The 14,759-nt window shown below is 43.6% G+C and overlaps 1 protein-coding gene across 1 annotated transcript in view; it reads left to right on the top strand.

Annotated features, from left to right (window-relative positions):
- The window catches only part of LOC114069877 (E3 ubiquitin-protein ligase RNF38-like), a gene marked incomplete at its 5' end in the record, with an annotated part of 61,634 nt that extends 48,268 nt beyond the window's left edge, over positions 1 to 13,366 (top strand). Inside the window, one exon of the mRNA XM_027906978.1 lies at positions 13,304 to 13,366. Within this exon, the coding sequence (XP_027762779.1) occupies positions 13,304 to 13,366 (63 nt within the window). The remainder of the gene's footprint in view (positions 1 to 13,303) is intronic.
- Positions 13,367 to 14,759: the final 1,393 nt, after the last annotated feature.

The following is a 14,759-nucleotide window of genomic DNA, read 5'->3' as shown; positions in this document are numbered from 1 at the left end:
CTTTTAAACAATTCTATTCAGATTTAGTTTAATCTATCTATAGTCTGTGTTCCAGTATCAAATATTTCACAGTCCTATGTGAAGAAGTATGTCAAACATTTCCTAGAGAATTATAGATGCAATCTTATGTTACATCATTTTAAGATATATTTTAAAAATAAAAAAGTTCTCATGCTTTGCTGACAAATGTATTCCTACAGAGAATACACATTTTTTACGTGAACTAAGCCTGATAATTTCTAGGCCTTATAAAGTGAAGGAAATTACTGTCTCATACATACAGTGGAATCATATGTGCATAAAGTGAATTATTAGGTTCAATATTGACAGTAGTCTTTTGGCTGATGGAGGATCATGATTAATGATAACATTTTTTAAAAAAAAAAAGTAATCTGAAAACAACTTTGGCTTAGTGTACCAAATTTCTCTGGTTTTGTCCCAGATCAGCATGTATGAACTTGGCCAAGACCCTAATGTTATTTAATACCCCTACACGTCACTGCCAGGGGTGGGGAAAGTGATTGTCTCTAGCTTCCTGGAAGAAGGGCATTCTTTCGACTGGGAGAAAGTGTGGTGGGTGGACTGGTCCAGTACTGCTTTAATTTATGTGTAAATCATTTCCTTGTCTTATACCTTTTGTTATTAATATTGTTGCTGTTACTTTTTGTTTTCTTGTTTCATTGCTGTTTCCAGTAAATTATTCTTATCTCAACCCGTGATCTTTGCCTTTTGTGCCTCCCATTCAAGGGGGAAGGGGAGTGGTTCGTGGTCTTTTTAGTGGCAGTACTAAATTGGGGAATACCATTCCTAAACCATGACAACCTTAATTGACGCCCAATGTGGGACACAAAGGGTTGAGATAACAACAGATCTGCCCAGAGTGGGTTGGAAAGAAATTTGATCTAAGCATTTGCTGTATTAGGTCCAGAGCCACTGGTTATGATATTGCTTGATCTGTTCATGTGGGTGTGGCACCTAACCTGGTATGTATTCCTGTATGTGCTGCTCATGGTGCTCTTTTTCAGAGCAGGGAGAGGAATCACAATTGCTTTGTTGCTGTACAGTGTGATATCAGTTTATGACATGATACCATTAAGGACAATAATGATCATTTGGGATGTGTATTCAGTGTTGCTCTCCTACTCTTACCTTGGGTGCTACCTCTGGGAATTCATTAATAATCGTACCCAGTCTGTGGGGGGAACAAGGGGAGATGATTTTCCCCAGCTTTTCACCCCCTTTTCCTCGTTCCGGCCTGTTACAACAGCTTTTGAGAATCTTGAATTCCCATTGGATGTGAAGGAAAGCATGCTCTTGTTGCTTGGTCTGCCAGGTCTCTCCTCAGTGCGGTCTACACCACGTTTAGAGTTACAAAAGAGATTTCTGGGAAGGTCATTCAGAGGTCTGCCCTGAGGAGTGGATAGTCAGGAGTGACATGGAAGGTAGGAGAAAATGGGCCAGCTTTTGAAGGAAATTTTCTGCTCTAGTGGTTTAGAAGTTCACCCCCAAATAACTACAGGACCCTGGTAACGTGGCAGAATATTTGAAAAAAAAAATGCTGTGGCAGTTCCAGAGAGGCACAAAGTTATGCAATGTGCTGGGCCCTGGTTACTATTTATCAGACAGTGCTCGTCACTAGACAGCACCCTCAGGGGGAGGAGGAGGAAAGCAGACCAACAGGCACCAGGCCACTCAAACTGCAGCTGAACCAGAGGAACAACCTGTGCCTATAGCAGTCGCCCCTATACAGAAGAAGAAATCCGAGACCAAATCAGTTTGCTTAGTGAGGGATGAAGAGAAAGTAGGGTCTTCAGAACAGGAGGAAGAGGCAGGGCCAGAGATAATCACCCGATCCCTATCCCTTGGTGAGCTGCAAGATATGCAAAAAGATTTCAACTGCCAGTCGGGTGAGCCCCTGGTGACCTGGCTGCTCCGATGCTGGCATTTCGTGGCCCACGATATGAAACTAGATGGTTGTGAAGCCAAGCAACTGAGATTGCTGTCCTGGGATGCAGGCATTGACAAGGGGATTGGGAAGAGAACAGAAACTCTCAGCCTCTGGAGGTGACTCCTGTCAAGCGTGAAGGAAAAGTATCTTTTCAAGGCTGATCTTTTAGTGCATGGAGAAAAGTGGAATGACATGGAGCAAGGTATCCAGTACCTGAGAGAATTAGCTGTGCTGGAGGTAATCCATAGGGATTCAAATAACAAGCAGTCCCCTGTAGATCCAGAGGAGGTCCAGTGTACACAAGCCTTGTGGTGGAAGTTTGTACGGAGCACGCCATTGTCATTGGCAGTGATGTCGTGGAAAAGAGAACTAAGAGTGGATAATTTGCTTTACAAAACTCAGACTATATGAGGAAAGTATCTCTTCCCCGCTGCAGACCTGTGTCTCATCCATGGAAAAACTGTCCAAGGACTGCCAGCAATTTAAAAAAGTGTCCCATGGCCTGTTAGTACAGAACAGAGTCTCTGCTATTAGAAGCAAGCACCTCCCTGCTCGAGAGAGAGGGTACACACCATGAGGTAACCTGGAGTTTTACCTGATGACCGCAGAGAGGACACGAGGAAGTGGCATGGAAAACCCACCTCTGCCCTAGCAGCATGGGTACGTGAGTTGAGACGAAGAACAACCACCACAGGAAATTGTTCAAGGATAAATGCCGCTTGTGGTGGAAGTTTGTACGGAGCATGTTATTGTCTTACGCCCGCTCATTGGCAGCTATGTCAATGAAAGAAGGAGAACAAACAGTGCTTCAGGTGACTACCCGAGTTGGGCAATATGAAGATCATCTTTTTTCCTCCCTACCAACCTGCACCTTGTCTGTGGAAATACTGTCCAATACTGTGGACAGATTCGAAAGATTCAATTAAACCACTGAGTTCTGCTGTGGCATACATGCTGGAACTTCAGTATGAACTGGAGTCCGAGGCAAGAAAGTGGTGCCACCATCGACATTTCTAATGCATTTTTCTCCATTACCTTAGCATCAGAGTGCAGGCCACAGTCTTCTTTCCCCTGGAGGGGCATCCAGTACACCTGGAACCAGCTGCCTCAGGGGTGGAAACACAGCCCCACTATTTATCATGGACTCATCCAGACTGCACTGGAACAGGGTGAGACTCCAGAACACTTGCATTACATTTATGACATCATCATATGGGGCAACGCAGCAGAGGATGTTTTTGAGAAAGGGGAGAAGATAATCCAGATCCTTCTGATGGCCAGTTTTGCGATAAAACAAAGTAAGGTCAAGGGACCTGCCCAGGAAATTCAGTTTTTAGGAGTAAAATAGCAAGATGGACATTGTCAGATTCCAATGGATGTGGTCAGCCAAATAGCAGCTATGTCCCCACCAACTAGCAAGAAGGAGACACAGGCTTTCTGAGGTGCTGTGTGTTTTTGGAGAATGCATATTCCAGATTACAGTCCAATTGTAAGCCCTGTCTATCATGTGACCTGGAAGAATGATTTCAAGTGCAGTCCTGAACAACAACAAGCTTTTGAACAAATTAAACAGGAGATTGTTCGTGTAGTAACCCTTGGGCCAGTCAGGACAGGACAAGATGTAAAAAATGTGCTCTATACTGCAGCCAGGAACAATGGTCCTTCCTGGAGTCTCTGGCAAAAAGTACCCAGGGAGACTTGAGGTTGACCTCTGGGGTTCTGGAGTCAGGGATACAAAGGATCCTGCTACACCCAAACTGAAAAAGAGATCCTGGCAGCTTATGAAGGGGTTTGAGCTGCTTCTGAAGTGATTGGCACTGAAGCACAGCTCCTCCTGGCACTCCGACTGCCAGTGCTGGGGTGGATGTTCAAAGGGAAAGTCCCTTCCACACATCATGCCACTGATGCCATGTGGAGTGAATAGATCACGCTGATCAAACAGCAAGCTTGAAAAGGAAATCCCAATCGCCCAGGGTTCTTGGAAATCATCACAAACTGACCCAAAGGTGAAAATTTTGGATTATCATCCAAAGAAGAGGAGCAGGTCACACGTGTTGAGGAGGCCCAACCATTTAATCAGCTACCAGAAAATTAAGAGTGATATGCTCTCTTCACTGAGAGTTCCTGCTGTGTCATAGGGATACATTGAAAATGGAAAGCTGCCATATGGAGTCCTACACAGCGAGTTGCAGAAGCTATTGAGGGACAAGGTGGATCAAATCATGTTGCAGAGCTGAAAGCTGTCCAGGTGGCTTTAGATATTGCTGAATGAGAGAAATAGCCAGCACTCTACCTCTACACTGACTTGTGGATGGTGGCAAATGCTCTGTGAGGGTGGCTAGGCCAACTGAAAAAGACCAATTGGCAGTGCAGAGGGAAACCCATCTGGGCTGCTGAATTGTGTCAAGACATTGCTGCCTGGGCAGAGAACTTGACTGTAAAACTATACCCAAGAGTCAGGCTACTGAAGAACATCACAGCAATGAACAGGTGGATGGGGCTGCCAAGATTAAAGTGTCTCAGGTGGATCTGGACTAGCAACATAAAGGGTGAATTATTTTATGGCTTGGTGTGCCCATGACACCTCAGGTCATCAGGGAAGAGATGCAACATACAGATGGGCTTGTGATCAAGGGGTCGACTTAACCATGGACACTATCTCCCAGGTTATCCATAACTGTGAAACATGCACTACGATCAAGCCGGCCAAGTGGGTAAAGTCTCTGTGATATGGTGAATGATGATCAACATATAAATATGGGGAGGCCTGGCAGATTTGATTACATCACAAGCCCCCAAGCCTGCCAAGACAAGCCCTACATGCTGACAATGGTGGAAACAACCACTGGACGGCTGGAGATGCACCCTGTGCCTCACACCACCACCTGGAACACCATCTTGAGCTTTGAAAAGCAAGTCCTGTGGCGACATGGCACTCCAGAAAGAATTGAGTGAGTTCAAAAATATCTTCCTAGACACCTGGGCCCGACAACATGGTATTGAATGGGTATATCATATGCTCTATCACTCACCAGCCTGTGGGAAAATTGAACGGTACAATGGACTGTTAAAACCCACCTTGATGGCAATGGGCGGTGGGACCTTCAAACATTAGGATCTACATTTAGTGAAGTCCATCTGGTTAGTTAACACTAGAGGCTCTACCAATCTAGCTGGCCCTGCCCAATCAAAACCTCCACATACCATAGAAGGGGATAAAGCCTCCATGGTGCATATGAGGAATGTGTTAGGGAAGACAGTTTGGATTGGTCCTGCCTCAAGCAAAGACAAACCAATCCATGGGGTTGTTTTTGCTCAAGAACCTGGGTGCACTTGGTAGGTAATGCAGAAGGATGGGGAAACACGATGTGAACCTCAAGGGAATATGATTTTTGTGTGAGAACAGTCTGTAATGTTGAATTGTATGATATTGGTTGCTGAATGACACTGCCACCATATAATTTTTTCAGAAGTTGTGAGGAGGAGGAGCCTGAAGATATGTGGGTGTGGCTAGGAAATTCTTCTATTCCACCTCATATCAATTACCGGGGGGGGGGGGGGGGGGGGGGGGGGGGGGGGGTAAGGGATTCTTTGGCTTCCGAGAAGAAGGGTGTTGTTTTCTGGTGGAACAAAGAGTGGTGGGGTAGGCAAGCCTGACTGAGAATGAATGGCAAAAACACCCCATTGTGACTGACCCAGAGGCCCTGTACATCCTTGACATAGATTACCTCAGGAGAGGGTATTTCAAGGACCCAAAAGGGCATCACTGGGCTTTTGGGATAGCTGCTGTGGAGACAGGAAATTAGACAACTGAATACCTTGCCTGGTCTCTCAGCGGACCCTTCTTCTGTGGGACTGCTGTGGATCAAAGAACAACAGGTACTGAGCACTACCACACCAACTGAGACTATGTGATTCCCATCTCTAAGATGATTTGTGAACAAGGAGTTGTCAGCAAGACTCGCTCACCCTTTAACAGCCCCATATGGCCAGTGTGTAAATCCAATGGAGAGTGGAGATTGACAGTGGACTATCGTGACCTGAATGAAGTCACACACCCACTGGGTCATGCTGTTCTGGACATGCTGGAGCTTCAGTATGAACTGGGGTCCAAGGCAGCAAAGTTGTACCACCATCAACTTTGCTAATGTGTTCTTCTTCGTTCCTGCAGCTGTTACTTTTTCTGTGACTGTTGCTGCCTGCTGCTCCCCCACAGAGAGAGAAAGAGCCTGCAGTCTGCTACTGTTTGTTGTTCTGTGGAAAACCATTTGTTACATTGTTTTTCTTTGTTTTTTTCTTACTGCGTGGTCTGAAGGGAAGGGGGAACTTTCTACACCATTTTGTGTTTGTCCCTGGGGACAACCCATCTGGGCTGCTGAATTGTGGCAAGACATTGTTGCCTGGGTAGAGAACTTGGCTGTAAAAGTATGTCATGTGCATGCACATGTACCCAAGAGTCAGGCTACTGAAGAACATTGCAACAATGAACAGGTGGAATGGGCTGCCAAGATTAGTGTCTCAGGTGGATCTGGACTAGCAACATAAAGGGTGAATTATTTCTAGCTTGGTGGGCCCATGATGCCTCAGGTCATCAGGGAAGAGATGCAACATACAGATGGGCTTGTGATCAAAGGGTGGACTTAACCATGGACACTATCTCCCAGGTTATCCATAACTGTGAAACGTGCACTACGATCAAGCCGGCCAAGTGGGTAAAGTCCCTGTGATATGGTGGATGATGGTCGACATATAAATATGGGGAGGCCTGGCAGATCGATTACATCACACGCCCGCAAGCCTGCCAAGACAAGCCCTACATGCTGACAATGGTGGAAACAACCACTGGACGGCTGGAGATGCACCCTGTGCCTCACACCACCACCTGGAACACCATCTTGAGCTTTGAAAAGCAAGTCCTGTGGCGACATGGCACCCCAGAAAGAACGGGGTCATTTAACCTGGAGAAAAGGAGGCTCAGGGGTGACCTTATCACTCTCTTCAACTACCTAAAAGGAGGTTGTAGCAAGGTGAGGGTTGGCCTCTTCTCCCAGGCAACTTGTGATAGGATGAAAGGACCTAGCCTCAGGCTGTGCCAGGAGAGGTTCAGGTTGGACATTAGGAGGAATTTCATCACAGAAAGAGTGATTAAACATTGGAATGGGCTACCCAGGGAGGTGGTGATGTCACTGTCCCTGGAGGTGTTTAGGAAAGACTGGATATGGCATTTAGTGCCATGGTCTAGTTGACATTGTGGTACTAGGTCATAGGTTGGACTTAATGATCTCAGAGGTCTTTTCCAACCTGACTGATCCTGTGATTCCTAAAAAAGGGCAGCAGAGGGGAATGTACTGATCTCTCTGGTGACCAACAACAGGACATGAGGAAATGGAATGAAGTTGTGTCAGGGCAAGTTCAAATTGGACATTAGGAAAAGGTTCTTCACTGAGAGGGTGATTGGTCACTGGAAAAGGCCCCTCAGGGAAGTGATCACAGCAGTAAGCATGTCAGAGTTCAAGGAGCATCTGGACAATGCTCTTAGTCATATGATTTAGTTTTAGGTAGTCCTGAGAGTAGCAGGGAGTTGGACTCAATCCTTATTGGTCCATTACAGCTTGAGATATTCTATGATTCTACATGTGGCATGGAGAGAAGGTAAACAAGGAAAAATAGCTTGCTCCCTCTTCTAAAATGAGAATTAGGACCATCGGATGTCATGTACCCCATGGCATGATGGATGCTGAAATTCCATGAAGGTTGCTAAGTTTTTAAAAATTAATTCCTCCCAGGATTGTTGATGCAAAGACATTGCATCTGTCTTAAAAAGCACTTGACCCACAGACTGCTGAAAGGTAAGGTAATGCATTAGGGAAACATCCCAGGCAACTAGTGATAGGACAAGGGAAAGTGGCCTCAAGTTGTTCCAGGGGAGGTTCAGGTTGGATATTAGGAAAAATTACTTCACTGAAAAAGGGGTTGTGAGGAATTGGACTTTTTTAATTGCCTTAGATATTGCTACTCTAGAAAACTTCAAAGAAGCCAGGAGAGTGAAGATAAAGGCTAAGGGGAGGAGGTCATAGCCCATAAACTGTAAACTTTGTGGAGGCACGAGGAGGGGGAGCTGACTGGGTGTGTGATACTTCTCTGGGTGTGTGATGCCTATCTAAAGGAGACCAGTGGCACTCTCTGGGTGCATGAAGCTTATCTCCTATGGACCAGACCATGTCAAAGGAGGCCCCCATGTGCACACACCCACCACTACCCTGGAGAAGGCCTCAGCTCTTAGCAGAGGTGCCTCTAAAGCACACACCCTCCCCCCAAGCCTAAAATGACTTTGCAAAAACCAGCACCTCCAGCTCTCTGCAAAACCAGCATAGCTATGCAAAAACAGCCCCCCCTCACACACACACACACACACACACACACAGGGGAGGCACCAGGAGGGTTTTTGAGCATATATAAACCCATCGGACTTTATGTTTCATGGACTTCTTTCCCCTACCACTCCCCAACAGATCAAGACACCATTGGCAACAGCAACAACAGCGACAACAACCAAATTTGTCAGACCTCTGAGTGGTGACTATAAACTTTTATTCTTTCTCTCTCTTTCTCTCTTTTCTATTTAACTCTTATTCTCTCTTTCTTTCTCTCTCTTCCCTTACAGATTTTCTTGGGTGATATATTTATGCTTTTATATTGCCATATTACTATAGATAATAACAACCAAAATGGCTACATACATGTTTTCCTCTACTACTAAATTATTCTAAAATAAAATCATATATATATATATTTATGTGTAAATACTGATCATCTAGTATCAATTTACTTTAATTCACTGCAAGGGATTTATTATCAAAAACCAAAAGTTACTCCTGCGTTGCAGGGCAGGTTGTAACAGTGGTTAAGCATTGGAACAGGCTCCCCAGGAAAGTGGTGGTGTCACCATCCCTGAAAGTGTTCAAAAATGAGTAGACATGGCACTTCATGATACAGTTTAGTGGGTGTGGTGGTATTTGATCAATGGTTGGACTTGATCTTGGAGGTCTTTTCCAACCTTAATGATTCTATGATTCTATCATGTATACTCTTTCTCATGTACCTCCTGTTGTTGATCACTGTTCAGTTTGGAGTATTTGGTTAAATGAAGCTTTGGTTGGACTCAATATGGCAGTTCTTATGTTACATTAAACACTTTCAATTGGCAATCAAAGGGTAATGAAGATAGCCCTTAGAGATCAGAAAAATGCAGAAAAAATAGTTTTGGGGCATTCTTTTTTTAGTAATCTGAAATGAACTGTAATATTTGTGAGGTCGTGTTGTGCTAATGCTTCTAACCAAGTTTAGAAATTGTTGACTTTTAACACTAATATTGGTTAAAGGATGACTGACTTTAGAAAAAATACATCAGCATAACAGTGTCAACTAGGCAGGTTTCTCTTTAATTGAAAGATTTATATAATCTGAGCCTAAAGGGAGTATAGTTACTCTATGTCAACATAAAGTTTTAGACTGTTTAGGGAGTGGGGTAAAATAACTTTTGTACTTCAAATTCACATCCCATGTTGATAAATTGTGCAAGGGAACACATTATCATTGGTAAATTTAAGTAAAACTTACTATTCCATCAAAAGCTGGTAATGTAACAATAGAGGGCATCAAAGTAAACTTTGACATGTCTATATATGAAATTTGTATTTTTGTCCATCCTATAGTTATAAAACCCTACATAGAAAGACTTTTCCAGACAATATGAGATAGCCAGGGGAAAACCTATTTTCTACTGAATTATGAATTATGTGTTTATATATTAGACTATTGTGAGAAAAAATCCATGTTACATAAGACTCATGAAAAAGAGGTTAAGCAGTGAATGGAACAAAATTAACAAGAAAGAGGATATCTTTTCTGCTTGTCAGTCTTTTCAGCTCTCAATGTTATCATGTTTCACAATATTTGATTCTTTATTGATATCCTAACTCCTTAAGTCAAAGGAATACATGAGAAATCTTTCTTTTTAATCAGGATTTAGGCATAGTTCCAAAGAAAAACTTGGAAACATGACCTGTATTCATCCTGAAGGCTCAGGTTGTAAATCCTTTTTTTCTAAATGTGGTTCATTTCAGCTAGAATATTTCTATTTAACGTTTCTTATGTTACAGAAAGCTAGCTTGACTGAAAGAAGAGCAAGTTATCCTGATAGCTGATATCCTGGTGGGAGTCTGTTACAGACCACCCAACCAGGATGATGAGGATGATGAATTATTCTACAAGCAGCTGGTGGATGTCTCAAAATTGCCAGCCCTTGTTCTTGTGGGTGACTTTAAGCTGCCAGATGTCCACTGGGAACTCCACACAGCGAAGAGGCAGTCTAGGAGATTCCTAAAGTGTATGGAGGATAATTGCCTGCTCCAGCTGGTAAAGGAACCTACCAGAGATGGAGCCCTGATAGACCTTCTGTTCACAAACAGAGAGGGGCTGGTGGGAGATGTGGTGGTCAAAGACCGTCTGGGGCACAGTGACCATGAAATAATAGAGTTTTCAATACTCAGGGATGCAAGGAGGGCCATCAATAAAACCTCTATGCTGGACTTCTGGAGGGCAGATTTCAGCCTATTCAGAAGACTAGCTCAGAGTGTACCCTGGGAAACAACCCTTGAAATCAAAGGGGTCCAGGAGGGATGGACATGATTCAAGAAGGAAGTCTTGAATGCACAGGAGAAGACTGTCCCAGTCTGCAGAAAGGCAAGTCGACGGGGAAGACATCTGGTCTGGCTCAACAAGGAGATTTTAAAGGAAATTAGGGGAAAAAAGAGAGCCTACCAATTATGGAAAAAAGGGCTGGCTACTCGGGAAGAGTTTAGGAATATAGTTAGGTCTTGCCAAAAGAAAATCAGAGAGACAAAGGCAAAATTTGAACTTGATCGTGCCACTCTTTAGGGATAACAAAAAGTCTTTCTATAGATACATCAATAGCAAAAGGAGGGACAAGGAAAACCTCCATTCTTTATTGGGCATGGGTGGGAACATAGTTATCAAAGATGAGGACAAGGCTCAGGTATTTAATACCTTCTTTGCCTAAGTCTTCAACAGTAAGTCAGTTGTCCTGAGGACATCTGGCTTCTGGAGCTTGTAGACAGAGATAAGAAGCTGAATAGCCCCCATGTAATCAAGGAGGAAAAAGTTAGCGTCCTGCTGAGCCACTTGGATCCTCACAAGTCTATGGGACAAGATGGGATCCACCCAAGGGTGATGAGGGAGCTGGCAGAAGAGCTCACCAAGCCGATCTCCATCATTTACCTACAGTCTTGGCTCACTGGGGAGGTCCCAGATAATTGGAAGTTGGCAAATGTCAAGCCAATACACAAAAAAGGTTACAAGGAGGACCTGGGAAACCATAGACCTGTCAACCGGATCTCAGTGCCTGGCAAGGTCATGGAGCAGATCATCCTAAGTGCAGTCAAACAGCATCTACAGGATGGACAAGGGATCAGACCCACCCAGCACGGGTTTAGGAGGGGTAGGTCCTGTCTGACCAACCTGATCTCCTTTTATGATCAGGTGACTCCCCTGGTGAATGAGGGGAAAGCTGTGGATGTAGTCTATTTGGACTTCAGCAAAGCCTTTGACACCGTCTCCCACAGGATACTCCTGAAAAAGCTGGCAGCCCATGGCTTGGACAGGTGCACTCTGCTGTGTTAAGAACAGGCTGGAGGGCCGGGCTCAGCGAGTGGTGGTGAACAGTGCTGCATCCAGTTGGCAACCGGTCACTAGTGGTGTCCCCCAGGGATCAGTGTTGGGTCCAGTTCTGTTTAATATCTTTATCGATGATCTAGATGAGGGGATTGAGTCCACCATTAGTAAATTTGCAGGTGGCACAAAACTAGGGGGGTATGTTGATCTGCTGGAAGGCAGGAGGGCTCTGCAGAGGGACATGGAAAGACTGGAGAGTTGGGCTGATTCCAATGGGATGAAGTTCAACAAGGCCAAGTGCCGGATCCTGCACTTTGGCCACAGCAACCCCCTGCAGAGCTACAGGCTGTGGGCAGAGTGGCTGGAGAGTAGTCAGGCAGAAAGGAACCTGGGAGTTTGGATTGACAGGAAGGTGAACATGAGCCAGCAGTGTGCCCAAGTGGCCAAGAAGGCAAATGGCATCCTGACCTGTATTAGGAACAGTGTGGTCAACAAGTCCAGGGAAGTGATTCTTCCCCTGTACTCAGCACTGGTGAGTCCATACCTTGAGTATTGTGTCCACTCCTGGGCCCCTCAGTTCAGGAAGGATATTGAGGTGCTGGAGCAGGTCCAGAGAAGAGCAATGAGGCTGGTGAAGGGACTCGAGCACAAGTCCTATTAGGAGAGGCTGAGAGAGCTGGGTTTTTTTAGCCTGGAGAAGAGAAGTCTCAGGGGAGACCTCATCACTCTCTACACCTACCTGAAAGGAGGTTGTAGCCAGGTGGGGGTTGGTGTCTTTTCCCAGGCATCTATCAGTAAGACAAGAGGGCACGGTCTTAAGCTCTGCCAGGGGAGGTTTAGATTAGATATTAGGAAGAAATTCTTTACAGAGAGGGTAATCAGGCATTGGAATGGGCTGCCCAGGGAAGTGGTGGATTCTCCATCCCTTGAGGTATTTAAGAGACTGGATGTGGCACTTAGTGCCATAGTCTAGTAACGACAGTGGTAGTGGATCAAGGGTTGGACTTGATGATCTCAGAGGTCCTTTACAACCCATCTGATTCTATGATTCTATGATTCTATGAAGTTTAAGAGCGGATATACATTGCAGCCTATGATACATTACGTGCACCTAATTCATCTTTACACCAGTTATGTTAAAATGTGAAGGGGAAATTATTTTATGAAATACACAAAAACAAGTAGTTGAACAGGGGACCAGAGATTCTGTGCAGCCTCTTTCCTGGATTTAATGGGAGAAAGTCCTGAGTAACCTGGTCTAACCTTACAGCTGACCCGGTTTTGAGCAGGAGGCTGAACTAGAGACCACCTGAGAGTCTGAAAAGCTATGATTCATAATAAAGAGCTAGAAAGTTTAGGATGTCCTACTATAGGGCACTTTTTTCCGCCTCTGTCTTGCTTCTCTAGAGATGGTGGGTTTCCCTTCCCACTGTATTTTTCTTTTGAGTTTACATAACTTCTGGGTCATTTTCACATACTCTTAAGTAACAGAAAACAGGTGCATGCTGAGTTTATCTTTTGTGTGTGTGTGTGTGTGTCCATTTTGGGTACTCTTGATCACTGTAAGTGGCAATTCCATTTTGTTTCTGGGTTGCACATACTGTTACTGTAAGGAGTGTATTTGTCAGTGCATTAAACTTTCTTTTATTTCTGCTTTTACAGGCAAATCGTACCTGCCCAATTTGTAGAGCTGATGCTTCAGAAGTGCATCGTGATTCCGAATGACTAATCTGAAAGCACAAATCTGGTTTGGGTGTTCCTGGTCACATGTATATATGAACTATCCATTGAACTTACCCATGTGGCTTCCATCATTCCATTTATTCAAAGGAGTCAGTGGATGTTTCTTTGCACTGTGCAACTTAATCGATTATAAAACTTATAATTAGTCTTCACAATTGTGAGATTGTTATACTATGATTGGAACTCCAGACTTTTTTTAGCCTAATCTTGTGTGCGCACTAACTTTTCCTGGTTTATGCGGGATCATTGAGTGTTGCTGTGAGATTACAGTGGACGTGATCTTTTAGCATGTGCTTTTATAATGTGGTAGCTCCAAATAACATAGCAATCTACCTTCAGATACTGTGAGTGGGAATGAATTAATGGAGGGGGGATGAGAGGATGTGTGAAGTACACTTGTGACTGGGTGTATATATATGTTTGAGAACATATATACCAGCACGTACTAGGAATGTATGTATGTAGTATTAACTATGTTGCAATGTATAATTTCATGTTATTTAAACAGTACTAGTACCGTACACTGATTTCTTTCCTTGTGTTTGGAGTCACACACTGAATGCAACGGGTGTTGCAATGATAGACATTTAACATTTCCACCCCAATATACATAATGGTATGAAAAGACTTTTTTACTTGCTATTCAAACAGATGTTATGCTTCCCCTTTATTGAAGGTTTTTAACTGTACCTTTAAAGAGTGTGTTCACTACGCAGTATGTGAGTAACCTTGGGTTTTTACACATTATAGGAAATTCAAATTTCAGTATGAAAAGTTTACTGCTTATTTTATCAATATAAAGTTCCAATATTGCATAACTCAGTTAACAATATTAACACTTCCAATTGGTGACCTTAATGTTGAAACTTTTCTGTTCTCCTTCTCAGTTCTTCTAGCTGGGTTTTAATTACGTATAGTTGATTTCAGATTAGATTTCAGTTTTGAAGATACTGCACTTTGTGCCCCTCCTCCAAAAGAAAGCTGAAAAGGTGTTGAGGGTCTTCTGCAAAGTTTCTTCACTTTGACCATTATACTTGCTAAGTATATACTCCTTTAATATATAAACATTGACTTTAATCACTTATGTTGTTTACAAGAGAGTTGATATACAATTAAAATAACTTGTAAAAGGATATGATTTTATTCCTGTGACTTAATGAACAAAATAAATTTTTTATGCTTTTTTCAGAGAAGTAGAATTTTTTATTTTTGTACTTCAAAAAAGAGTTGATGGTGGTCATTCCCTGCTAGAATATAGTTGTCCTAGGTGTGCTGCTTCTTAGCCTTCTGTATTTTCTGATAAACTTAGCATGAAAAAATTCCCCTTATTTCTTTTTCTGTCAAGTCTCCAGAATGTTCTGCTGTAGAAGAATAA

This window comes from Empidonax traillii, unplaced genomic scaffold, assembly GCF_003031625.1.
Source record: "Empidonax traillii isolate 1590-97213 ecotype Southwest subspecies unplaced genomic scaffold, ASM303162v1 scaffold1385:size202427, whole genome shotgun sequence".
Classification (NCBI taxonomy): Eukaryota; Metazoa; Chordata; class Aves; order Passeriformes; family Tyrannidae; genus Empidonax; species Empidonax traillii.
This window is presented reverse-complemented; position numbering and strand designations above follow the sequence as displayed.